The 25,566-nt window shown below is 38.8% G+C and overlaps 1 protein-coding gene across 1 annotated transcript in view; it reads right to left on the bottom strand.

Moving 5' to 3' along the window:
* CCDC146 (coiled-coil domain containing 146) overlaps positions 1-25,566 on the bottom strand; it is a 163,263-nt gene that overhangs the window by 52,716 nt on the left and 84,981 nt on the right. Inside the window, exons 3-4 of the mRNA XM_003407184.3 lie at positions 19,026-19,108; positions 15,456-15,665 (exon numbers count right to left, since the gene is read on the bottom strand). Of these exons, the coding sequence (XP_003407232.2) occupies positions 15,456-15,665; positions 19,026-19,108 (293 nt within the window). The remainder of the gene's footprint in view (positions 1-15,455; positions 15,666-19,025; positions 19,109-25,566) is intronic.

The raw sequence follows: 25,566 nt of genomic DNA, 5'->3' as shown, positions 1-25,566 counted from the left end.
TGATTGCTTCTACAACCCCCCAAACAAAAGAATCAAAATCTTTCCCAAATGAAGATACAATCCTGGAATTATCAGATACAGAATATAAAAAACTAATTTACAGAATGCTTCAAGACATTAGAAACGAAATAAGGCACAATGCAGAAAAAGCCAAGGAACACACTGATAAAACAGTTGAAGAACTCAAAAACATTATTCAAGAACATAGTGGAAAAATTAACAAGTTGCAAGAATCCATAGAGAGACAGCATGTAGAAATCCAAAAGATTAACAATAAAATTACAGAATTAGGCAATGCAATAGGAAGTCAGAGGAGTAGACTCGAGCAATTAGAGTGCAGACTGGGAAATCTGGAGGACCAGGGAATTAACACCAACATAGCTGAAAAAAAATCAGATAAAAAAATTAAAAACAATGAAGAAATCCTAAGAATCATGTGGGACTCCATCAAGAAGGATAACTTGCGTGTGATTGGAGTCCCAGAACAGGGAGGGGGGACAGAAAACACAGAGAAAATAGTTGAAGATCTCCTGACAGAAAACTTCCCTGACATCATGAAAGACGAAAGGATAGCTATCCAAGATGCTCATCCAACCCCATTTAAGATTGATCCAAAAAGAAAAACACCAAGACATGTTATCATCAAACTTGCCAAAACCAAAGATAAAGAGAAAATTTTAAAAGCAGCCAGGGAGAAAAGAAAGGTCTCCTTCAAGGGAGAATCAATAAGAATGAGTTCAGACTACTCAGCAGAAACCATGCAGGCAAGAAGGGAATGGGACGACATATACAGAGCACTGAAGGAGAAAAACTGCCAGCCAAGGATCATATATCCAGCAAAACTCTCTCTGAAATATGAAGGCGAAATTAAGATATTTACAGATAAACACAAGTTTAGAGCATTTGCAAAAACCAAACCAATGCTACAAGAAATACTAAAGGATATTGTTTGGTCAGAAAACCAATAATATCAGATACCAGCACAACACAAGGTCACACAACAGAACATTCTGATATCAACTCAAATAGGGAAATCACAAAAACAAATTAAGATTAATTAAAAAAAAAATGCTCATAACAGGGAATCACTGAAGTCAATATGTAAAAGATCACAATAATCAAAAAGAGGGACTAAATACAGGTGGCATAGAACTGCCATATGGAGAGGGATACAAGGCGATATAGAACAATACCAGTTAGGTTTTTACTTAGAAAAATAGGGGTAAATATTAAGGTAACCACAAAGAGGTATAACAACTCCATAACTCAAGATAAAAGCCAAGAAAAATGTTTAACGACTCAACAAACATAAAGTCAAACACTATGAAAATGAGGATCTCACAATTTACTAAGAAAAACGTCTCAGCACAAAAAAGTATGTGGAAAAATGAAATTGTCAACAACACACATAAAAAGGCATCAAAATGACAACACTAAACACTTATGTATCTATAATTACGCTGAATGTAAATGGACTAAATGCACCAATAAACAGACAGAGAGTCTCGGACTGGATAAAGAAACACGATCCGTCTATATGCTGCCTACAAGAGACACGCCTTAGACTTAGAGACACAAACAAACTAAAACTCAAAGGATGGAAAAAAATATATCAAGCAAACAATAAGCAAAAAAGAAGAGGAGTAGCAATATTAATTTCTGACAAAATAGACTTTAGACTTAAATCCACCACAAAGGATAAAGAAGGACACTATATAATGATAAAAGGGACAATCTATCAGGAAGACATAACCATATTAAATATTTATGCACCCAATGACAGGGCTGCAAGATACATAAATCAAATTTTAACAGAGCTGAAAACTGAGGTAGACACCTCCACAATTATAGTAGGAGACTTCAACACACCACTTTCGGAGAAGGACAGGACATCCAGTAAGAAGCTAAATAGAGACACGGAAGACCTAATTGCAACAATCAACCATCTTGACCTCATTGACTTATACAGAACTCTCCACCCAACTGCTGCAAAGTACACTTTTTTTTCTAGCGCACATGGAACATTCTCTAGAATAGACCACATATTAGGTCATAAAACAAACCTTTGCAGAATCCAAAACATCGAAATATTACAAAGCATCTTCTCAGACCACAAGGCAATAAAACTAGAAATCAATAACAGAAAAACTAGGGAAAAGAAATCAAATACTTGGAAAATGAACAATACCCTCCTGAAAAAAGACTGGGTTATAGAAGACATCAAGGAGGGAATAAGGAAATGCATAGAATGCAAGGAGAATGAAAATACTTCCTATCAAAACCTCTGGGACACAGCAAAAGCAGTGCTCAGAGGCCAATTTATATCGATAAATGCACACATACAAAAAGAAGAAAGAGCCAAAATTAGAGAACTGTCCCTACAACTTGAACAAATAGAAAGTGAGCAACAAAAGAATTCATCAGGCACCAGAAGAAAACAAATAATAAAAATTAGAGCTGAACTAAATGAATTAGAGAACAGAAAAATAATTGAAAGAATTAACAAAGCCAAAAGCTGGTTCTTTGAAAAAATTAACAAAATTGGTAAACCTTTGGCTAGACTGACTAAAGAAATACAGGAAAGGAAACAAATAACCGAATAAGAAATGAGATGGGCCACATCACAACAGACCCAACTGAAATTAAAAGAATCATATCAGATTATTACGAAAAATTGTACTCTAACAAATTTGAAAACCTAGACGAAATGGATGAATTCCTGGAAAAACACTACCTACCTAAACTAACACAATCAGAAGTAGAACAACTAAATAGACCCATAACAAAAAAAGAGATTGAAACGGTAATCAAAAAACTCCCAACAAAAAAAAGTCCTGGCCCAGACGGCTTCACTGCAGAGTTCTACCAAACTTTCAAAGAGTTAACACCACTACTACTAAAGGTATTTCAAAGCATAGAAAATGACAGAATACTACCCAACTCATTCTATGAAGCCACCATCTCCCTGATACCAAAACCAGGTAAAGACATTACAAAAAAAGAAAATTACAGACCTATATCCCTCATGAACATAGATGCAAAAATCCTCAACAAAATTCTAGCCAAAAGAATTCAACAACATATTAAAAAAATAATTCACCACGATCAAGTGGGATTTATACCAGGTAATTTTTTTATGTGAGGCTGGTTTAATATCAGAAAAACCATTAATGTAATCCACCACATAAATAAAACAAAAGACAAAAACCACATAATCTTATCAATTGATGCAGAAAAGGCATTTGACAAAGTCCAACACCCATTTATGATAAAAACTCTCACCAAAATAGGAATTGAAGGAAAATTCCTCAACATAATAAAGGGCATCTATGCAAAGCCAACAGCCAACATCACTCTAAATGGAGAGAATCTGAAAGCATTTCCCTTGAGAACGCGAACCAGACAAGGATGCCCTTTATCACCGCTCTTATTCAACATCGTGCTAGAAGTCCTAGCCAGGGCAATTAGGCTAGACAAAGAAATAAAGGGCATCCGGATTGGCAAGGACGAAGTAAAATTATCTCTATTTGCAGATGACATGATCTTACACACAGAAAACCCTAAGGAATCCTCCAGAAAACTACTGAAACTAATAGAAGAGTTTGGCAGAGTCTCAGGTTATAAGATAAACATACAAAAATCACTTGGATTCCTCTACATCAACAAAAAGAACATCGAAGAGGAAATCACCAAATCAATACCATTCACAGTAGCCCCCAAGAAGATAAAATACTTAGGAATAAATCTTACCAAGGATGTAAAAGACCTATACAAAGAAAACTACAAAGCTCTACTACAAGAAATTAAAAAGGACATACTTAAGTGGAAAAACATACCTTGCTCATGGATAGGAAGACTTAACATAGTAAAAATGTCTATTCTACCAAAAGCCATCTATACATACAATGCACTTCCGATCCAAATTCCAATGTCATTTTTTAAGGTGATAGAGAAACAAATAACCAACTTCATATGGAAGGGAAAGAAGCCTCGGATAAGCAAAGCATTACTGAAAAAGAAGAAGAAAGTGGGAGGCCTCACTCTACCTGATTTCAGAACCTATTATACAGCTACAGTACTCAAAACAGCCTGGTATTGGTACAACAACAGGCACATAGACCAGTGGAACAGAATTGAGAACCCAGAGATAAATCCATCCACATATGAGCAGCTGATATTTGACAAAGGCCCAGTGTCAGTTAATTCGGGAAAAGATAGTCTTTTTAACAAATGGTGCTGGCATAATTGGATATCCATTTGCAAAAAAATGAAACAGGACCCATACCTCACACCAAGCACAAAAACTAACTATAAGTGGATCAAACACCTAAACATAAAGACTAAAACGATAAAGATCATGGAAGAAAAAATAGGGACAACCCTAGGAGCCCTAATACAAGGCATAAACAGAATACAAAACATTACCAAAAACGACGAAGAGAAACCAGATAACTGGGAGCTTCTAAAAATCAAACACCTATGCTCATCTAAAGACTTCACCAAAAGAGTAAAAAGACCACCTACAGACTGGGAAAGAATCTTCAGCTATGACATCTCCGACCAGCACCTGATCTCTAAAATCTACATGATTCTGTCAAAACTCAACCACAAAAAGACAAACAACCCAATCAAGAAGTGGGCAAAGGATATGAACACACACTTCACTAAAGAAGATAGTCAGGCAGCTAACAGGTACATGAGAAAATGCTCTCGATCATTAGCCATTAGAGAAATGCAAATTAAAACTACGATGAGATTCCATCTCACTCCAACAAGGCTGGCATTAATCCAAAAAAACACAAAATAATAAATGTTGGAGAGGCTGCGGAGAGATTGGAACTCTTATACACTGCTGGTGGTAATGTAAAATGGTACAACGACTTTGGAAATCTATCTGGTGTTATCTTAAACAGTTAGAAATAGAACTACCATACAACCCAGAAATCCCACTCCTCGGAATATACCCTAGAGAAGCAAGAGCCTTCACACAAACAGATATATGCACACCCATGTTTATTGCAGCTCTGTTTACAATAGCAAAAAGCTGGAAGCAACCAAGGTGTCCATCAACGGAGGAATGGGTAAATAAATTGTGGTATATTCACACAATGGAATACTACGCATCGATAAAGAACAGTGACGAATCTGTGAAACATTTCATAACATGGAGGAACCTGGAAGGCATTATGCTGAGCAAAATCAGTCAGAGGCAAAAGGACAAATATTGTATAAGACCACTATTATAAGATCTTGAGAAATAGTATAAACTGAGAAGAACACATACTTTTGTGGTTACGAGGGGGGGAGGGAGGGAGGGAGAGGGTTTTTTACTGATTAGTTAGTAGATAAGAACTGCTTTAGGTGAAGGGAAGGACAACACTCAATACATGGAAGGTCAGCTCAATTGGACTGGACCAAAGGCAAAGAAGTTTCCGGGATAAAATGAATGCTTCAAAGGTCAGCGGAGCAAGGGTGGGGGTTTGGGGACCATGGTTTAAGGGGACTTCTAAGTCAATTGGCAAAATAATTCTATTATGAAAACATTCTGCATCCCACTTTGAAATGTGGTGTCTGGGGTCTTAAATGCTAACAAGCGGCCATCTAAGATGCATCAATTGGTCTCAACCCACCTGGATCAAAGGAGAATGAAGAACACCAAGGTCACACCACAACTAAGAGCCCAAGAGACAGAAAGGGCCACATGAACCAGAGACCTACATCATCCTGAGACCAGAAGAACTAGTTGGTGCCCGGCCACAATCAATGACTGCCCTGACAGGAAGCACAATAGAGAACCCCTGAGGGAGCAGGAGATCAGTGGGATGTAGACCCCAAATTCTCATAAAAAGACCATACTTAATGGTCTGACTGTGACTAGAGGAATCCTGGCGGTCATGGTCCCCAAACCTTCTGTTGGCACAGGACAGGAACCATCCCCAAAGACAACTCATCAGACATGAAAGGGACTGGACAGTGGGTAGGAGAGAGATGCTGATGAAGAGTGAGCTAATTATATCAGGTGGACACTTGAGACTGTGATGGCATCTCCTGTCTGGAGGGGGGATGGGAGGATAGAGAGAGTTGGAAGCTGGCAAAATTGTCACGGAAGGAGAGACTGGAAGGGCTGACTCATTAGGGGGAGAGCAAGTGGGAGTAAGGACTAAGATGTATATAAACTTATATGTGACAGACTGACTCGATTTGTAAATGTTCACTTGAAGCTCAATAAAATTAATAAAAAAAATGGGCAAAAAAATTGAACAAATGCTTCATCAAAGATGGGAAGTTATCAGATAAGAATGTGATGTGATATGGTTTACATTAAAAAAAATCATTGTGGTACTGTGTAGAGAGCTGACTTTAATGGGCAAGGGTGTAGGCAACCAAGATGGGAGATCAATTGGAAGGCTGTTGTAGTAATCCAGGAGACATCAGTCCATTGCAAGATGAATTTCTATTCATGTATCTTCAAGTTCACTGACTTCTGTCATCTCTAGGCTGCTATTGAGACCAGCCAGTGAGTTTTTATTTCAGTTACTGTATTTTTCAGTTCTAAAATTTCCGTTTGGGTTTTCTTTATATCTTACATTTGTTTTCTGAGACTTTCTATTTTTCCATTTGTTTCAAAAGTGTTTGCAAGTTTTTGTTGGAGTATTTGTACAATTGCTGTTTTAAAGTCTTTGTTAAATAATTCCAACATATTTGTCATTTTGATGTTTGTGTCTGTTAATTGCCTTTTCTTATCCAAGTTTAGATTTTCCTAGCTCCTCATATACTGAAACAGTTTGGATTGTATCCTGGACATTTAAAATATTATTTAGCGAAATCCTGGGTCTTGTTTAAACCCTATGGAAAATGTTGATACTTTTTAGTAGGTAGGTGATCAGGTTAGGTTCAGGCTATGAGTTCCAACCAGCCTTCTGGTGGCTGTGGTTTCAACGTCAGTTCAGTTTCCAACATCTTTGCAGTGTTATTCTGATCTGACCTGCATGTGTGCCACCCATTGCGCAGTTTGGGACCTGCGCGGTAAACTTTGTGTTAGTTCAGTTCTTAAAGTCTTTGATAAGCTATTTAGGGTCTGATCCACACATTCTCAGATCAAGTGTGAGCTCAGAAATTCAGAAACAACTTAATAGGCCCACTTTTCCAGGCTTTTCCTTCTGTGAGATCTCCCCAGTACTTTCTGGATATTTGAATTCTCTCGTTTTTGGTCCTCCACCCCAAAATCTGAGGATTTAGTTACTGTATTCTATCATGTGCTTCTGCAACATTGCATGTGTCTGGGGTCAAGCAGTGGGAAGAAAGAGATAGAAGTAAGAGTGGGGATTTGCCCATCCCCTTGAGATTACAGCTCCAAAGATGGTAGAGAGAAGTTCCCCTCCAAATTTTGGCTCCTATGGGTTCCCATTGCATTGTGGCCTCTGCCACTGCTCCCTGAACATTGTTTTGGGGGTGGGGGTGTGAAAGAATTGACAGAAGGAAAAACAAAAACCAAAAAACACTAGGGGTTCTGCACTCTCTCTGAGTATTATGAATTCCCTTTCCTGCTCTTTGAGCCAGAAGGAGAGGGCTCCTCCTGGAGCTATCTCTATCCATGTTGATGTCCACTTCTAGGTTTCACGCTGTGCTGCCTTCAGGTCAAAGGGGGGAAAATGGTTAAGTTCACTGCCATTTCAATGGTGATTTGAATTCTGGCCTTCTTCCCCAATTTGTCTCCTACTGTTTACTTTTTGGATTCTTCAAATATAAGCTGCATGCATTCTGTCTAGCTTTATAGTTGTGTTAAAGTGGAAGAGACAGAGTGAGTGTATTTATTCCATCTTACCCAGAACCAGGCCCTTTAGATGATGTTTAGGGGCACAGGGGGATGGGATCACTTTGGGAAAAATTACAGACAGAAATATGAAGAGGGTTGAGGACTGATCCTGGGATTCCAACATTTCGCAATTCAAAAGATGAGGAGAAACTAGCAAATGAACAAACAAAAACCCCCAAACAACAGCAGCAACAATAACCAAAATAAACAGGAAGGGAGGAAGAAAGTAAGGAATGAGTTAAGAGAAGGAGTGCCCAATGAAAAAGAAGGAAAACCAGGAGAATATGTATCACAGAAGTAAAGAGCAGTAAGAGCTTCAAGAAGGACGGAGTTATCAGCTGTGTGATGAAGATTTGACTTCAAGAATTGACAAAGATGGGCGTCCTTGATGTACTTAAAAGCAGCAGTTTCAGACAAGTAGTGGAATGATAATTTAATCAGTGTAGTTTTGGGAGTAGAGAACTGATACACTCTTTTAATGAGTTTTGCTGTGGAGAGGAACAAAGAAATAAGCAGTAATTGGAGTGGAAAATGGAGCCACGGGGTGTGGCAGAGAATGATCCATGACATTCTCATGTCATGGAACATATTAATCATGGTAAGAATTATCCGTGATATATTTTTCTGCTAAGGCCAGAGGCACTTGATACTGGATTTTGACCTTGACATTTTTGTTTGTTGTTGCATGCTGTTGAGTCAATTCTGACTAATAGTGATCCTATACGACAGAGTGGAACAGTCCCATAGGGTTTTTCAGACTGTAATCTTTATGGGAGCAAATTGCCAGATCTTTTCTCTGGTGGAGCTGCTGGTGGGTTCGAATCGCCAGGGACCCCTGTCATTTTTGCTAGTACATAATCAATACTAAGATTTGGTAGCAGTTTAGACAATTAAGTATTTTTAATGTTCCCCATTCATTTGATGGAAACCCTGGTGGTATAATGGTTAAGTGCTATGGCAGCTAACCAAAAGGTCAGCAGTTCGAATCCACCAGGTGCTCCTTGGAAACTCTACGGGGCAGTTTTACTCTGTCCTATGGGGTCGCTAAAGAGTCGGAATCAACTCGACGGTAGTGGGTTTTTTTTTTTTTAATTCATTTAATTAACTGAATATTAGTTAAGAAGAAGGTAAATGCTTTTTTAACACAGAAAAACATGCAAGAACTTTCTCTGAAAGCCAGTTATAGCTGAAAGTTGAGATTAACAAATAAAAACATTAGAGAAGAAATAGAAAATACTAGGAAATACAGACAATGAATGGGAACGATAGTATTTTTCACTTGGTGAGAAAAATACAAAGAATGGAACATTTATATTATATTTTTATTTTAACTGGCAATATGAGATAACATGATGAAATAAGATTTTGGAAACTGTTTCAAATAGGGTTGGCCTGACTTTTCTGAAGAATATAAACAATAATGGGTTAGATACAATTGCTTCTTTATTTTCTTTCTCCAATAACCTTATTTTGTACTTTGCTTTGTCCACCAGACTTTCTGAAGAAGTCTAAGAGAAACCTCTCCCATTTTTCTTGTTACTCTGCATTTAATGGGTAATTGTAAGTGCCAAAGAGGTCATAAGATTTTCCTAACATGATGAATACAAACTTTAAAATATAGGATTAGGATTAATTTATAACATAAAAATTGGGAATGTGTGGAGGATTATGCCCACTAGTTCCATTACATAAGCAGATCCCACCAGTCAGTGGGTCTAGCAACACGGAGCTAAAGGTGCACACGCATCTGGTTTTACTTTTATTTGTAATAATATAGATTAAAGTTAATGCAATAAATGTGTCACATTAAATTTCATATAGGTTAAGTTGTCAGAACACAACTTGAAGCTGAATTTTTCAGAGCTTTGAATACTTATTCCTTTGCTTTTATAGCTTCAGCATATAAATTGGTGATATTTATTTCCCAATTATTGATCATACACCTCAGACATGCTGCCACCAGAGGGCAATGGTGTACTGCCACCTCTTGGATAAAAAGGCAACCTGAGTTTCAAAATGGTGACATGAAGCTCTGCCACAAGACATGGCTCATAGTCTTTTTGTTAAATAAATAGAAAATGATCTTTTCTCTAAACAAACAAACATGGCTAATTCTTTAGGACATTTAAAACTAACTACATTTCTATCATGCGATTTTCTTTTCACATTAAGAAACACTGATAGACTTTTTCTTTCCTTTAAAAGTTGAGTATTTTTCTATATAGAGAAAAATGTCATTCATAATCCCATCCCTATCATAACACAGATGATCATTTTTATCTTCCTTGTGTCTTTTAATAAAGTCATATTAGATGTGTATATGATTGAATTCATTTTTACTTAACATTGAGTTAAAACATTTTCCGAAGTTGCTAAACATACTTCATAATTAATAATAGCTGGTTTCAAAGTTTTCTGTTGAATGGATGTACCATGATAAAATAATCCTAAATAATATCTATCATATACTAAACTTACTATATGCCAGACACATACATGCATCATTTCTAAACTTCACAACTCTGCTAAGTAGGTACTGTTATCTTCATTGTACAAATGAAAAAAACCAAGGAGCTAAGGAACTTTTCCAAAGACACACAGACAAGTCTGAACTGCCATTCAAACCAGCTCTGACTCCAGAGTGCTGGATGCCTCTGGAATACATTATTATGCAATATGTCACCATTTTTAAAAATTCAGATCACTTTCAAATTTCCACTTTTATGAGTAATGATGTAATAAACATATTTATGTATTGTGTCTTTTTATATATATTTTTCTGGATTATCATTTTTGGATGGCATTACCGGGGCAAATTTTTTTGTGTGTATGCTTCTTGACACATACTTACTTCTTTCTAATCTTTTTTAAACATACATTAAAATTTAAACCTGCCTGACATTTTTCCACTTTCCTGAGTAAGGGATGCTTCAGTATGAAAAGTCCTTTAGATTAATTTCTTTTCTGCACTAAGATAGTCCTAATTGAAACCATGTCGTCAAAGGTTTTTGGTTTTAACGGCTTGTGGTTGGAGAGACAATGCAGGAAGCCTGATATGCTGCCATGTACAAGAGGCATCAATCACCATAAGGAGAACCATCACAAATTAATGGAAGCTGCAAGAAGGTAGATTTCTGAACCAATACAAGCAATCTAATAGTCAGAGTTTTACGAAGTTGGAATGGACTGCTTTGGAAGGCAGTAGCTTCCTGTTGCTGGAGGTGATCACCATGAAGAAACTAAGGCATGGTGGTGGGTGTTTGGCTTGGGGATTAAATTACCAAATGTTGATCTGAAGACCTAGAATTGTCCTTTCATCCATGATAAAATGCAACAAAGACAATACAGTAAGTTTTTATGAAGCTTAAATTTATTCAATTTAATGGATGATTTCATAGCTGAGGTTTTGTTTTTCCATCCAAATTTGCCATCTAAGTTTTAGGAATTATTATTATAGCTAGGAGAGAAACCCAAAACGGGGTGTATGAAAGTAGCAAAGTAAAGGCAAGGAAAAGGTTGAACACTGGAAAACCTTTTCAGAGAAAGTCTTCAGAAAGATAATTACTTCCATTTTGTCAGCTGCTAACCAAAAAAAGATCGGTAGTTGTAATTCACCAGTTGCTCCTTGGAAACCCTGGGGGCAGTTCTACTCTGTCCTATAGGGTCACCATGAGTCAGAATCGACTCGACGGCAATGCGGTATTGGTTTTGTTTAAAAAATAAGCTCTTCAATAATATTTATTTAATTACTTTATTTATAATGTACTTATTTAAATACGTTACATACTCTTTTCTGAACTGCACATTTATCCAGAGGTCATCAATGAATATTAATCTCAAAATTGAAACTATTGTAGCGTAGACTTAATTATTAAGCACGATTATTATACATAATTATACTTATCTTTAGCACGTATTAGTTTACATTATGTGAAAACAGGAGAAAAGTCACCTAAATTATAGAGTAAGACCCTTTCTCTAGAGTATTTGGAAAATATGTTGAACTTAGTAGTGCCAATGACTCAGACGTCCCTAGAGATGTTGGGGTGAGGGATGCTAGTTATTTGGGCCTCTAGTATTTAGACTCTGAATAAAATGAGAGTTTATTGTGTTGGTCTGACAAATATCATCTGTATATTTGGATGAATAGTTTTCTCTCACTGGGTTAGTTTCTCTATTTTTATGCAGGGATGGAAATATCTACAGTACTTTTATCCTGGGGGCGAATTTTCCTGGGAGTGAATTTGTTTCTGTCCCGAGCAAGACTAAATATGTTAAAAGAATGAAATACACAGCCTGTAAATTTTCCCTGGTATTTCTTTTGGTACCACCATTCTTTTTATAAAAATAAGCTTGTCAATCCTTGAGCTTCTAATACTTGAGAGAGCAAGGGAGTCCGCTCAAGCTAAACTACCATATATGAAAAATTAAAAAAAAAAAAACACATACTAAATATTTCTGTAAGTGTGCATTTTGAATGTCCTTATTCACTGTTATATTCACTGTAGGTCACTATGCATCTTGCCCTCCCCATCCCAAGTCACTCAATGAACAATTTGCCTGTCTATACCTAAAAGGCAGTAGTTCTTTTTTTTTCCCTTGGCAGGACTACTTGGAAATTTTAAACAATTTAAACATCAGCTGACTTATGTTCCTCTTACCCTTTCAGGGAAATGTCAAGCATTCATATTTTCAATGCTAATGAACAACCACCAATTGTTTTAATTTCATTATTTTCTCAACTGAAAGAGTGCTTACAGACCACAGAAATAGCTAAGCTTTCTTTTTATAGATCTCGCTGGTGAGCCTGAAACAAGTTTAGACTGAAAGACAAAGGAGAACTCAGATTGTTATCCCCTGAATAAAATTCTCCTGCATTAATAGGACCCAAAGAGAGGTTTCCAAACACAGGGCTTGCAAGTGACCTCTGTGTGAGATCACTCAAGTAGTCTACTTACCTCTGGGCAGGGCTAAATTGCATTTGCACGGTCTAAAATCTCTCTAAAAATTGCCAGAGGAAGTTCTTCTGCCACTTTAAATGGCAACAAATTCCAGGGGAGATGATTTGGCTTTCTCTCCCTCACCCAGGCATAGCACACAGCATGCCACTGGACAAAATCTGAATTGCAATCATTTTAAAATTCAATCCAAATAATGTGACCTCCTGGGCAAACTCTTCCACTGGTTTGCTAATGTTGGGGGAGATTTTAGAAATGGCATTTGCCCCTGTAGCAACACCTTTCTGCTTTAGTTTACTAGATGACACCCTCTAGACTCAATAACATACCACCACAGTACAACAAAGTATTATAACGAAATGTGCAAAGACCTGGAGTTAGAAAACCAGAAGCGAAGAACACACTTGGCATTTCTGAAGCTGAAAGAACTGAAGAAAAAGTTCAAGCCTCAAGTTGCAATATCGAAGGATTCTATGGGCAAAATATTGAACTACGCAAGAAGCATCAAAAGAAGACTGAAAGAATACATAGAGTCACTGTACCAAAATGAATTGGCTGGCATTCAACCATTTTAGGAAGTGGCATATGATCAAGAATCGATAGTATTGAAAGAAGTCCAAGCTGCGCTGAAGGCATTGGTGAAAGATAAGCCTCCAGGAATTGACAGAATACCAATTGAACATTTCAACAAATGGATGCAACACTGGAAGCACTCACTGGTCTATGCCAAGAAATTTGGAAGAGAGCTACCTGACCACCTGAGTGGAAGAGATCCATATTCATGCCCATTCCAAAGAAAGGTGATGAAATACAATGTGGAAATTATTGGACAATATCTTTAATGTCTCACGGAAGTAAAATTTTGCTGAAGATAATACAAAATGATTGTAGCAGTACATTGGGCAAGGAACTACCAGATATTCAAGCCAGATTCAGAAGAGCAATATCATTGCTGATGTCGGATGGATCTTGGCTGAAAGCAGAGAATACCAAAAAGATGTTTAATGCAAAGGCATTGAACTGTGCCGATCATAAGAAATTATGGATAACATTGCAAAGAATGGGAATTCCATAACACTTAATTGTGCTCATGAGGAACCTGTACATAAACTAAGAGGCAGTCATTTGAACAGAACAAGGGGATACTATGTGGTGCAAAATCAGGAAAGGTGTGAGTCAGGGTTGTATCCTTGCACCATACCTATTCAATTTGTATGCTGTGCAAATAATCTGAGAAGCTGGACTATGTGAAGAAGAAAGAGGCATCAGGATTAGTGGAAGACTCATTAACAACCTGCATTATGCAGGTGACACAACCTTGTTTGGTGAAAGTGAAAAGGGCTTGAAGAACTTACTGATGAAGATCAAAGACCACAGCCTTCAGTATGAATTACACCTCAACATAAAGAAAACAAAAATCCTCACAACTGGACCAATAAGCAACATCATGATAAACGGAGAAAATACTGACGTTGTCAAGGATTTCACTTTACTTAGATTCACAATCAACACCCATAGAAGCAGCAGTCAAGAAATCAAATAATGTATTGAATTGGGAAATCTGTGCAAAAGACCTTTTTAAAGTGTTAAAAAGCACTAAGACTAAGGTGCGCCGGACCCAAGCCATGGCATTTTCACTCACCTCATGTGCACGCAAAAGCTGGACAATGAATAAGGAAGAGCAAAGACGAGCTGATGCATTTAAATTGTGGCGTTGCCGAGGATTACTGAGAATACCATGGACTGCTGGAAGAATGAACAAATCTTTCTTGGAAGAAATACAGCCAGAGCGCTCTTAGAAGTGAGGATAGTGAGACTTCATCTCATGTACTTTAGACATGTTAAAAGGTGGGATCAGTCCCTGGAAAAGGACATCATGCTTGGTAAAGTAGAGGGTCAGCGAAAAAGAGGAAGATCCTCAACAAGATGGACTGACACAGTGGCTACAATGTTGGGCTCAAACACAGCAATGACTGTGAGAATGGCGCTGGACGCAGCAGCGTTTTATTCTGTTGTATATAAAGTCACCATGAGTTGGAACCAACTCGACGACACCTAATAACAACAGACTTGATAAGTGAAGTTTCTTTTCCAAAAGGATGTAGTTTCCTTCCTCAATCCTAAGAAATAGTTTAGTAATAGGAGAACAAGGTTAATATGTGGTCCTGTTCCTAGATTAGAAGGATAGAGTGAGCCAGAAATGGCCCTCAACTCAGGTATTTGGAAAGTGTGTATTTATGTGAGGAAAAACAATCGCCATGGAGACAGGTGCTCTCGTTCTGCAAAGAAGGATATGGGGCCACAGTCAGGGCAGAGGTGGGGCCAGAGTGTGTGCTAAGCCCTTGTTTCCTCGAGTGTATTCTTTGGCGCAGCTCGCAATGCTTATGACTCTCTTGACACACAGAAAACACAGCAGGGATCTCTGTTTCCCGAGGCATCTCCCTGTCACCCGAGCTTTGTTTTTTCCTGAATTTGTGAAGCCTTCTTTCTCAGTGACTGCTCATTCTAGGGAACCAAGGAAAGAACTAGACTTGTAATCATCTTAACATTGCTATCTAACATTGCTATCTCATATACCTCAAATTACTTCCTAATTTAGTCTAATTCTTTTCATTTTATTTACGTGGAAACAGCTTTGCTCGTATCTGTCTTCAGTGCACTTGAGAGAATTGTGTACTTACCTGTTTAACCTGTACTGGTTATGATACTCTCTTTCCTTCACAGCATTATATTCATTTTGATACTTGAGAAGTTGTTCTCTCATTTTGGAGACCTCTGTGTTGAATGCCTCTGGAAAATTTTCAGCTTGCTGCAGGAGAAACTGCTGCTGTTCTATTTGCTCAGTGAAACGTTTGGCATCCTGTAGCAGCTGGACCTCTGACTCTTGTGTGCTGGTTAATAAAAACAGATTTATACGATGAGATGCATATGCTCTTATACGCCCTTACTATCTCCTGTAGGGGCCTAGTGAGGAGGGCAGGGAGCATATCTACAGTTGCTCCCTGTTCCATCCTTTCCTGGGTTCATTTCAATTCAGTGAATATATTTGTGCCAAGCATTGTGCTATGTGCCACAGGAAAATAAGGCTCAGTCCCTGGCCTCAAGTAGCTCACAATCGAGCAGACGGGAACATACTTAAAGAGGTAGCTGGAATCCCAGGTGGCAAGTGCTACCACTGATTTCTAGACCAAGATGATGGGAGATGACAGAGAAGGGATAAATCTGATGAAGAATGATCTGGACTTTCAGGGGAGGAGTGATAAGGAGAAGAGTGGGTTCCTCCTTGATCTGCCCCCAGTAACCTTGGCTCTCGCTGATTCTTGAATTCTCCTGGCCCGATTGTAGGAAAATCCTTTTCCCCTAAGTGAGTTAAGAAAAGACAAAATGTTTCTAAAGACATGTCACTAGGAAACTAGGAACGGAAAAAATCCCCTACGAAAGTATGGGCATAAATTAGTTTACAGATTTCTGATTGACCCTAACTTCAATGCCTGGCTAAAGCTGGACTTGACTGCCACAACAGCAGGCATTCTGGGACTCCCAGTTGTAGTTTATGACCTTGGCTCAATCTGGGGAAAGAGGCTAAGCATCAGGCTAGAGGCAGATTCAAATGAACATTGAAATTGTATTTGATGGAATCTTCAGTATCTTCTAAAACCTACTGCTGATTTTGCAAGCTAGCTCCAACCTTACAGTGACTACAATTACTTTTTTTCAGAAAATCACATTAGCTACTTCTCCTGTTCAGAAGCACAATCCTTGCCATTTCCCGTTTTGAAGCCAGCACTCTTTTTTGGTGCAGCTCCCATGCTGTACCACTCTTCCTACCACATTTCCTCACCAAGAACTTCAGGTTTCAGCTCATTTGCAAAGATGCCCAGTGACTTGATCAAGGCTGTCTTAACTGAAGTTACCAGCTCCATTCACTTCCTCAGGCTTAGTCAAATAAGTCATTGCTCAATAGCGTCCAGTGAAACATTTATTGGGACATACTATGTTCCCGAAACAATGCCAGGTATCAAATAGCAACAACAACCACAACTATAATGACAACACATATAATTTCCACGAATGAAAGCTGGAGTTATTCTCCCACAATTCAATTTCCTTAAATGCTAATATGTTTTGTACATCCAAAGTTATCTAATCTCCTTACTATGACAGCTTTCAGCTATAGGATTATAAGGCATTGGCATGTGGCATAGTGCCTGTTTTCTCACAGGATGGAAGTGGGCAAGGTAGTAGGGTTCCAGCCAGAACAAAAATACCAATTTACCCACATGTTCTTGAAATAGGAGGAGCCCTGGAGCAGCAGTGGTTAAGCGCTCGGCTGCTAACTGAAAGGTTGATAGTTCAAACACACCAGCCGCTCCATGGGAGAAAGATATGACAGTCTGCTGACATAAAGATTACAGCCTTGGAAACCCTATGGGGCAGTTCTACTCTGTCCTATAGGGTTGCTATGAGTCAGAATTAACTCCATGGCAACAGGTTTTGTTTTGGCTCTTTTGGTTCTTGAAATAGAGTGTCAAAATAAGAGAATCTAACAACTCATAACGAGGTTTCAGTGGAAAACACATTCTGTTTCAGTTCAGTTTTTCCATACTATGTCTGCCCTGCTGTAGGGCCAGCTACAAGAATGGAGACTCCACAGCTTCATGCCTTTCCCATCCATAAGAAATTGGGAGTGATAGAGAGTAGTGGCTGTTGGTAATGGCAAGAGAAGGAACTAAGGGGTCAAGAGGAGGTAAAATGTGGGTGACAGAGGGATTTAATGGTTTTGTAAAGCAACCTGGAAGCAGGAGATTGCCATGGCCTTGTTCACTGTGCTGCTCTCTGCCCTGTGGGCCCAGGGAGCTGACCTGTGGGCCAGGAGAGAAGGAAACCAAGTCAGAGCACCCTGCGAGACTGCTGGGTCTGGACTAAAGCTACCCAGAGGATGGGAAGCACTGTATCTGCATTAAGGCTTGGAGGGAATCCCTGAGAACTGCATGGAGGGTTCTCCCAGTTACGCAGTGCAAGGTATGTGAAAAAGGTGACCCCAGACTTTCCATCTAAAGCCTTCTAGTTTCTGAGTCTTCAGAATGATGAGTACACACTGCCAGTGAGAACTAAACATGGGGAATGGAATCTCAATTAGGAGTGAAGGTGAGGAGTTGCTTGTGGATGGGGTGGAAGGGGAACTAAGGCTGGGGAATTTGGAGGGCTGTTAGAAACCTGGATAGATCCGCATAAGCATGGGGTGTAAATGAAGTCTGGATAGGGACTTAATTCTGCTCTTCTCCCAGTCATTCACTCTTCCTTTCTATTTCTATTTTCAAAATAGCTAATGGACTTTGGACAAGAAAAGAAGTAGGGGCAATGGTTGGAGATTTAGGGGAGAGGGTGGCTGGGGAATGGCAGAATGGAATTTTTAACCATTGCTGTCTCTTCTTAGCTTTTGATGGAGACACCATGAGAAAGGAGGTGACGTAAAGGGAACAAAGAGGCTTGTGAGTGGTAAGGAATGCCAGCAGAACAGGTTTCCCCTTCTTTCTTTAGTCCCCTTCCCCCTCGATTCCCACTGGCTCATAGCAGGTACTCAGGAAACACTGTTGAATTATTCAGTGAAAGCTATTTTTTAGATATGCTTCTGACTGGAACTTGGCTGAGATTACGAGCCTGGAGTAGGAGGTAGAGGTAAGAGGTAAAGACAGAAGTCTCTGCAGAAGGAGGCTGGGGTTATCATAGAATCTACGTTTCTAAGTGGTGAAGAGAGGTTGGAAAAAAGAATTCTGCAAGAATGTCCTGTAGGAGACACTGTTAGTGCCCACCCCAAATCCCCTGGCCCATTCTGGAGATCACCTGTAGCTTCAGAGGACAGCTATCATACATACCTACATGTGTGCTTTCTCTGGCCACAGGAGCTTTCCTGGCCTGCTCAAAGGGATGGACTGGTGGGCCAATATTCCAGGTCCCTTACTCTGGAAAATCCTGAGGCGAGTTCTACACAGTTACTCAGAGGGTCCTCAGTGAGACTGAACCCCAGTTGCCCAAAGTGTTAACTCACAGATTAACACACCCTCAATTGGTTCCCTCTCTCACTTTGCCACTCTCTCATTGTGCTTTCTGGTATCATTTCTCAAACAACTTGAACTCAAATCCTTGGCTCAGGGTATGCTTCTGGGGAAAACACAAGCCAATACAGGTCCCATCACAAGTAAGAAATGTAAGTATGATAAAAGCTGTTCCCACGTCGGTAAAGAGCATACCTTATCACGGTATCATGTAGCAAGGTATACTTGGCCTTTAACTCTGCCATTCTGGTTGCAGGAAGTTTTCCCATAGCATGTAACTAGCAGAAGAACACAAGATCACTGTTAGCCATTACATTTTATGCATTAATCAGGAGATAAAATGGTTATACAAGTATCTTATACAATCTTTTAGCTAAATACTAGAGAGGAAATATACGAGGCAATGTGGTATATGGGAAGAATGTTTGGTGTCTAGAGAAAACAGTTATAGTTCTCCTGTGCATCCAGTAAGCACTGTGTTCTTGGGCAAGTCTTTTCACCTCCAGTGGCCTGATTTCTTCATCTATAATTTGAGAGAATTGGGTTACATGATATTTAAGGTCTCTTCCAATTCTAAAAAACTTACTTTAGCAAACAATCCGAATAGTGTAGGTCATTAGGATGACTATAAGTTGAGAGAACTAATGATTATTAAACATCTATTATGATCAAATGTTGCACATCAGTTATTTCATTTTCAAAAATATTTTGTGAAGAAAGGGTTATTATCTCCATTTTAAGCTAATGTTTAGAAAAGTAATTTGTTCAAGATTGCAGAGGTATTAAAGGCAGAGTCAAGACTTAAACCTAGGTCTGCACAGCTCCAAAAACCCATGCTCACTCCCCTGTACCAAAATGCCTCCGTCTCTACTGTCAATGAAGCCTGAAAAATTTATCCCATGCACAAAGAGGTATTATTTATTCCTTTTTCATTACTGGTAAATGAGCTTTTGACTTACTCTCTGAATTAGGTGATAAATATTTAATACACAATTATAACATATCAGATACTAAAGTTTTACCTTATTAAAACAATAATGCAATGAACATTTGTAATAGATTTGATTTTAACTGAATTGCTACTGTCATTGCACCAAAATGTAGAACTAAAGAAAAAATTTGTGCTTGAATGCCCTGTTGATTTTACCTCCCATATACTTGAATTCCTTTCCTCTCCCTTCTGTGTTTCTACTAGTCCAAGTCACAGCATCTCTTGTCTGAACTACTACAGTAACCTCCCAATTAGTTCCCCTGTTCCACTCAGGGTCATTTCCCATCTACTCTCCACAGAGATTTTAAAAAATCAGACAAGGTCTTGTCATACCAAGTCCAAACCACAACTAGAGACAATTTAACATCCATAAGAATGGCTATAATAAAAAAGACAGGAGATTTCTTTTGGGGGTGGTGGAAATGTTTTACACTTACAGGAGGTGATGGTTGTAAAACTCTGTGTACACTAAAAATCATTGAATTGTACACTTAAAATCGGTGAACTTTATGGTATGCAAGTTATATCTAAATAAAACTGTTAAAATAAAACATGTAAACTGTATTAGGAGTCAAGATTTTTAGCATACTGTAAAAGATGTATAATTATATAATCAAGAAAACTAAATGAAAAACTAATGTTAAAATCGAATCGTAAATAGCAATATGAACATCATGACTTAAAAAAATATAGTTCCTAACTTTGTCCATTAACATAGTCTAGAAATAACATCACACCGGCAATAATGAGTACACCTAGTACCCAGTTTGTGGTCTCTAATTTCATTTCCCACTTGGAAAAAAAAATGACACCAAGTCTCAGAGAAATGATTGATTCCAGGTCTGGTGCAGGGAAGACAGAAAGTGAAGTGACACATCTTGTATCAGAAAGGAATAGCCGTACGTAGAATATGATCTTATTTTACATATGAGTATGTGAATATATTGAGAGCCATAGAATAAAAACTAAGATGTTAAAATGGCTTTTCTGGGTGGTAAGAATGTGATGCTTTTTTATTTTTATTTTTGCTTGTCCGCATTTTCTAATTTTCTCCAATGCAGATGTACTGCTTTTAATAATAAAAGGCTATTAGTATATGCTTGAATACCATTACCGTAAAAATTGGGGAATCAGAGCAGAATTTTGATATGGGCAGTGCTGTGGTCAGATCTTAGTGACAGATGCAGCCAGATTCTAGCTCTGGCTTAGCAAATACTCAGTTGTATTTGCCCTAAATGGAGTCCCATTTTAAACTATCATGGCTTGAAGTGTAATGGTGGGTGGGCCAACAATCCATGATGGCAGGTTTTATGGGCATAGAAAAAATAGGAAGGCTAGAGGCGTTTCCTTCTCTATGTGCTGTCTCCATCACTCCACTGACCATGCTGTCTTTCACACCTAAGAGCCTGTAAAGAAAGCTGACAGAGCAAAATACCTGATATGTCTTTGCAGTCTACATTACATAAATTGAAAAATGTTATACCGTAGACATTCAGTAAAAGCGTTTGATAAACTTTCTGTTATTTCAGCTAGCTTGGAAAGACAGTCTCCTCTATTTAAATAGAAGTCTCTCTTAGAAAGAAAAGACCAAACTCTGAAGAATGGATTTTAACCTTTATAAAAATAAAAAGTCAAAATCTGTTGTTAAAATTCATCAAAAAGTGACATATCTGTCAAAGAGTAGGCCGTCTCGTTAAACAGGTTTATTTCTAGTTAGAAACTTCAGACTCAGTTCTAGTAGATGAAAATGCTTCACTCATCAACAGCATCAAGCATGGAAAAAATGGCTGCATTTTTATACTACATGATACAAATGAGTACAGAAACCAAATGTGTCATGTTTTAAAAATGCACTAACAGAAGGCCCAATCTTAAATTGTCAAAGAATATACACAATGAAAGGTTAGATAAAATGTCATAAGTTCACAAACATGATTTGACAATAGATACTTGTGTTTCTGAATTGCCTTGTTGATAATTGTGACTGGAAGGAAACATTTACTCTAGAGATAAAGGTTTAACAAGAGTTCATGATTCATGGATGACATGTAATAATATGGAAAAAATTTCAAAAATTGAAATTCTAGGACATTCCAAGGCAAGTAAAAGCTCAGTAAGAGCTTTTACCAAGTGAACTTCTCTGGAGAGGGATCAGCATGAGGAAACAATTAGGTGCTTGTGTAGGTGTCTGCAGAGCAACCAGAATCTGTTCAAGGTGGCCACAGTTATTATCTTACCCTATTCTTGTTGCTTCATTGAACATCACCTACTGGTTTTACTTCATCCTGAGAAATGGTTGGCATGGTTTGGGAGAAAGCCTAAATTTGACAGCATTCATTATCTGGCAGCTGCCTCCCTTTCCAAAATTGTCTCCTTTCCCTCCAAACCTCCCAGGATCATTTCAGTTCTGTAATACCAATTATAGGGAGTCCTGGTGGCACAGTGGTTAAAGTGCTCAGCTGCTACCCTAAAGGTTGGTCGTTTGAACCCACCAGCCGCTCCGTGAGGAAATGATGTGGCAGTCTGCTTCCATAAAGATTTACAGCCTTGGAAACCCTATGGGGCAGTTCTACTCTGTCCTATAGGGTAGCTATGAGTTGAAATTGACTTGATAGCAGTGAGTTGGTTGGTTCAATACCAATTCTATTTCCTATGGCAGGCAGAATAATGGCCTCCCAAAGATGTTCATGTATGAATCCCTAGAACCTGTGAATATGCTACTTTACATGGCAAAAGGCACTTTGCAGAAATGATTAAGCTTACGGAACTTGAGATGGGGAGAGTAGCCTGGATTTCCCATGTGTCCTAATCATGTGAGTCCTTAAAAGCAGAGACTCTTTCCCAGCTGGGTTAGAGGGATGAGATGGAAGGAGGAGAGATGTTAAGTGTGAGAAAGACTCAACATTTGACTCACCAATGCTGACTTCGAATATGAAGGAGGCCTGAGCCAAGGAATACAAGAAGCCTCTAGAAGCTGGAAAAAGTGAAGAAATGGATTCTTCCCTATAACCTCCAGAAAAGAAAGTATCCCTGCTTACATCTTGATTTTAGACCAGTGAGACCCATGTTGGACTTCTGACCTACAGAACTGTAAGATAATAAGTTTGTGTTGCTTAAGCTGCTAAATTTGTGATAATTTGTTATGGCAGTAGTAGAAAACTACTATTATACCATATCAGGTATGGTTCCCAAACCATATCATGTCTTTGTATGTTCTAGTCCCCTATCTGCAATTTCTTCTCCCCCTTGTCCATTTGGAGGACATTTACTCTTCTTTTAAAATATCTCAGGGGTTACTACCTGTGGATTCTTCAAATGATACTTTTAGACAGAATCGATTAGTTCTTTCTCTGTAATGCGTCTGTACTTTTAGATGCATCTGTTGTTGCACAGATCATACACTATTATCAACATATGTTTAAACATGTCTTCCCCATTAGGCTGTATGATCTTTGATCATAAGAATCCTGCTGTATTCATTTTCGTTTCACAGCATGTAGCTTGGTATCTTGTAAATTCTCAATAATGTTCATTAAATTTTTTTGACTTTAGCTTATCTTAAAACCAATGATTATAGTTGAAAGAACTCTTGCTGATTCACTCACTTGCACTCCAACTTATCTGTCAAAGAAGGTAGATGTAAAATGAAGAACTGAGCAAGGTAACTTGGCCTGGGCATTAGCCAGCAGTAGGTTTGGAAAAGCACATGCCATACAAAGCTGGCCACCTTTTTTTCTTTGCCAAGGCTCACAGGATGAGCAGAGAGATCTGGGACTATTCCCTCACAGCTGTATTGTTCCTCCTTTGGTGGCCAACCACAGGAATGTGAGGAAAAGGCCAAAAGAAGGCAAACAAGGCCTCCTAAGAGTTAAGGTACCAAATGCAACGGACATTGTGGATGCGTAATGCAGGTGTTTAGCTATATGTAAGACTTCAAAGTTAAAGTAATTGTAAGATAACATGTAAGGCCAAATTAATAAAAATCATGCCTAAGCACATACATGCCAATGAATGTAATTCTCTTCAAAACCCTCATGTTTGTCACAGTGAAACTGCAATTGATTGGAACTCTAACAATCACTTAACACTTGTTTAAAATGACTTCTCCCAAACTCCAAAGATCATGGGAAGAAATGGTGGTAGTGTAGGAGAGGCTGCGAGTCTCGGAAGCAGGAAATGAGCCAGACTAAAATCCAGATGCCTTTTTAAGAACTTCAAAGGGTGAACAAATGGTTAAGAGCAAAGGGCCTAACTGGGTCAAAGCTATGAAAGGCATTCACATAAGGGTCAGAACATAATCAGAGTCAGGAAACAGCCAGGTTAAAACCAGTGGAATGAATAAAGTCACAGAACAGGAATCAGAGGAGTACGGGGATAGGGAGCAGTATGGCTTAGGTAGAATTCTGTTCCAGGCTGTGTCTCTGCCCAATCCTGCTCATAGCAACCCTACAGGACAGAAGAGGACTGCCCCATAGGGTTTCCAAGGCTGTAATCCAGGGAACTGCCAGAAATTCAGGCCAGTTTCAGAAGAGGATGTGGAACCAGGGATATCATTGCTGATGTCAGATGGATCCTGGCTGAAAGCAGAGAATACCAGAAGGATGTTTACCTGTGTTTTATGGACTATGCAAAGAAATTCAACTGTGTGGATCATAACAAACTATGGATAACATTGCAAAGAATGGGAATTCCAGAACACTTAAATGTGCTCATGAGGAAGCTTTACATAGATCAAGAGGCAGTCGTTCAGACAGAACAAGGGCATACTGATTGGTTTAAAGCCAGGAAAGGTGTGCGTCAGGGTTGTATTCTTTCACCATACCTATTCAATCTGTATGCTGAGCAAATAATATGAGAAGCTGGACTATATGAAGAAGAACGGGGCATCAGGATTGGAGGAAGGCTCGTTAACAACCTGTATTATGCAGATGACACAACCTTGCTCTCTGAAAGTGAAGAGGACTTGAAGCACTTACTAATGAAGATCAAAGACCACAGCCTTCAGTATGGATTGCACCTCAACATAAAGAAAACAAAAATCCTCACAACTGGACCAATGAGCAACATCATGATAAACGGAGGAAAGGCTGAAGTTGATTGAAGCTGTCAAGGGTTTCATTTTACTTGGATCCATAATCAACAGCCATGGAAGTAGTAGTCGGGAAATTAAAAGACGCATTGCATTGGGTATATCTGCTGCAAAGGACCTCTTTAAAGTGTTGAAGAGCAAAGATGTCACCTTGAAGACTAAGGTGCGCCTGACTCAAGCCAAGGTATTTTCAATCACATCATATGCATGTGAAAATTGCACAATGAGTAGGGAAGATGGAAGAAGAACTGAAGCCTTTGAATTGTGGTGTTGGTGAAGGATATTGAATATACCATGGACTGCCAAAAGAACGAACAAATCTGTCTTGGAAGAAGTACAACCAGAATGGTCCTTAGAGGCAAGGATGGCGAGACTGTGTCTTACATACTTTGGACATGTTGTCAGGAGGGATCAGTTCCTGGAGAAGGACATCATGCTTGGCAGAGTACAGGGTCAGTGGAAAAGAGGAAGACCCTCAACGAGGTGGATTGACACAGTGGCTGCAACAATGAGCTCAAGCACAACAACGATTATAAGGATGGCCCAGGACCAGGCAGTATTTCGTTATGTTGTGCATAGGGTCACTATGAGTCGGACCCGACTCAATGGCACCTAACAACCACAATCTTTATGGGAGCAGATCACCAGATCTTTTC

Source organism: Loxodonta africana, chromosome 8 (assembly GCF_030014295.1).
Source record: "Loxodonta africana isolate mLoxAfr1 chromosome 8, mLoxAfr1.hap2, whole genome shotgun sequence".
Taxonomy (NCBI): Eukaryota; Metazoa; Chordata; class Mammalia; order Proboscidea; family Elephantidae; genus Loxodonta; species Loxodonta africana.
Note: the sequence above shows the minus strand (reverse complement) of the source record. Positions and strands in the feature narration are given on the sequence as shown.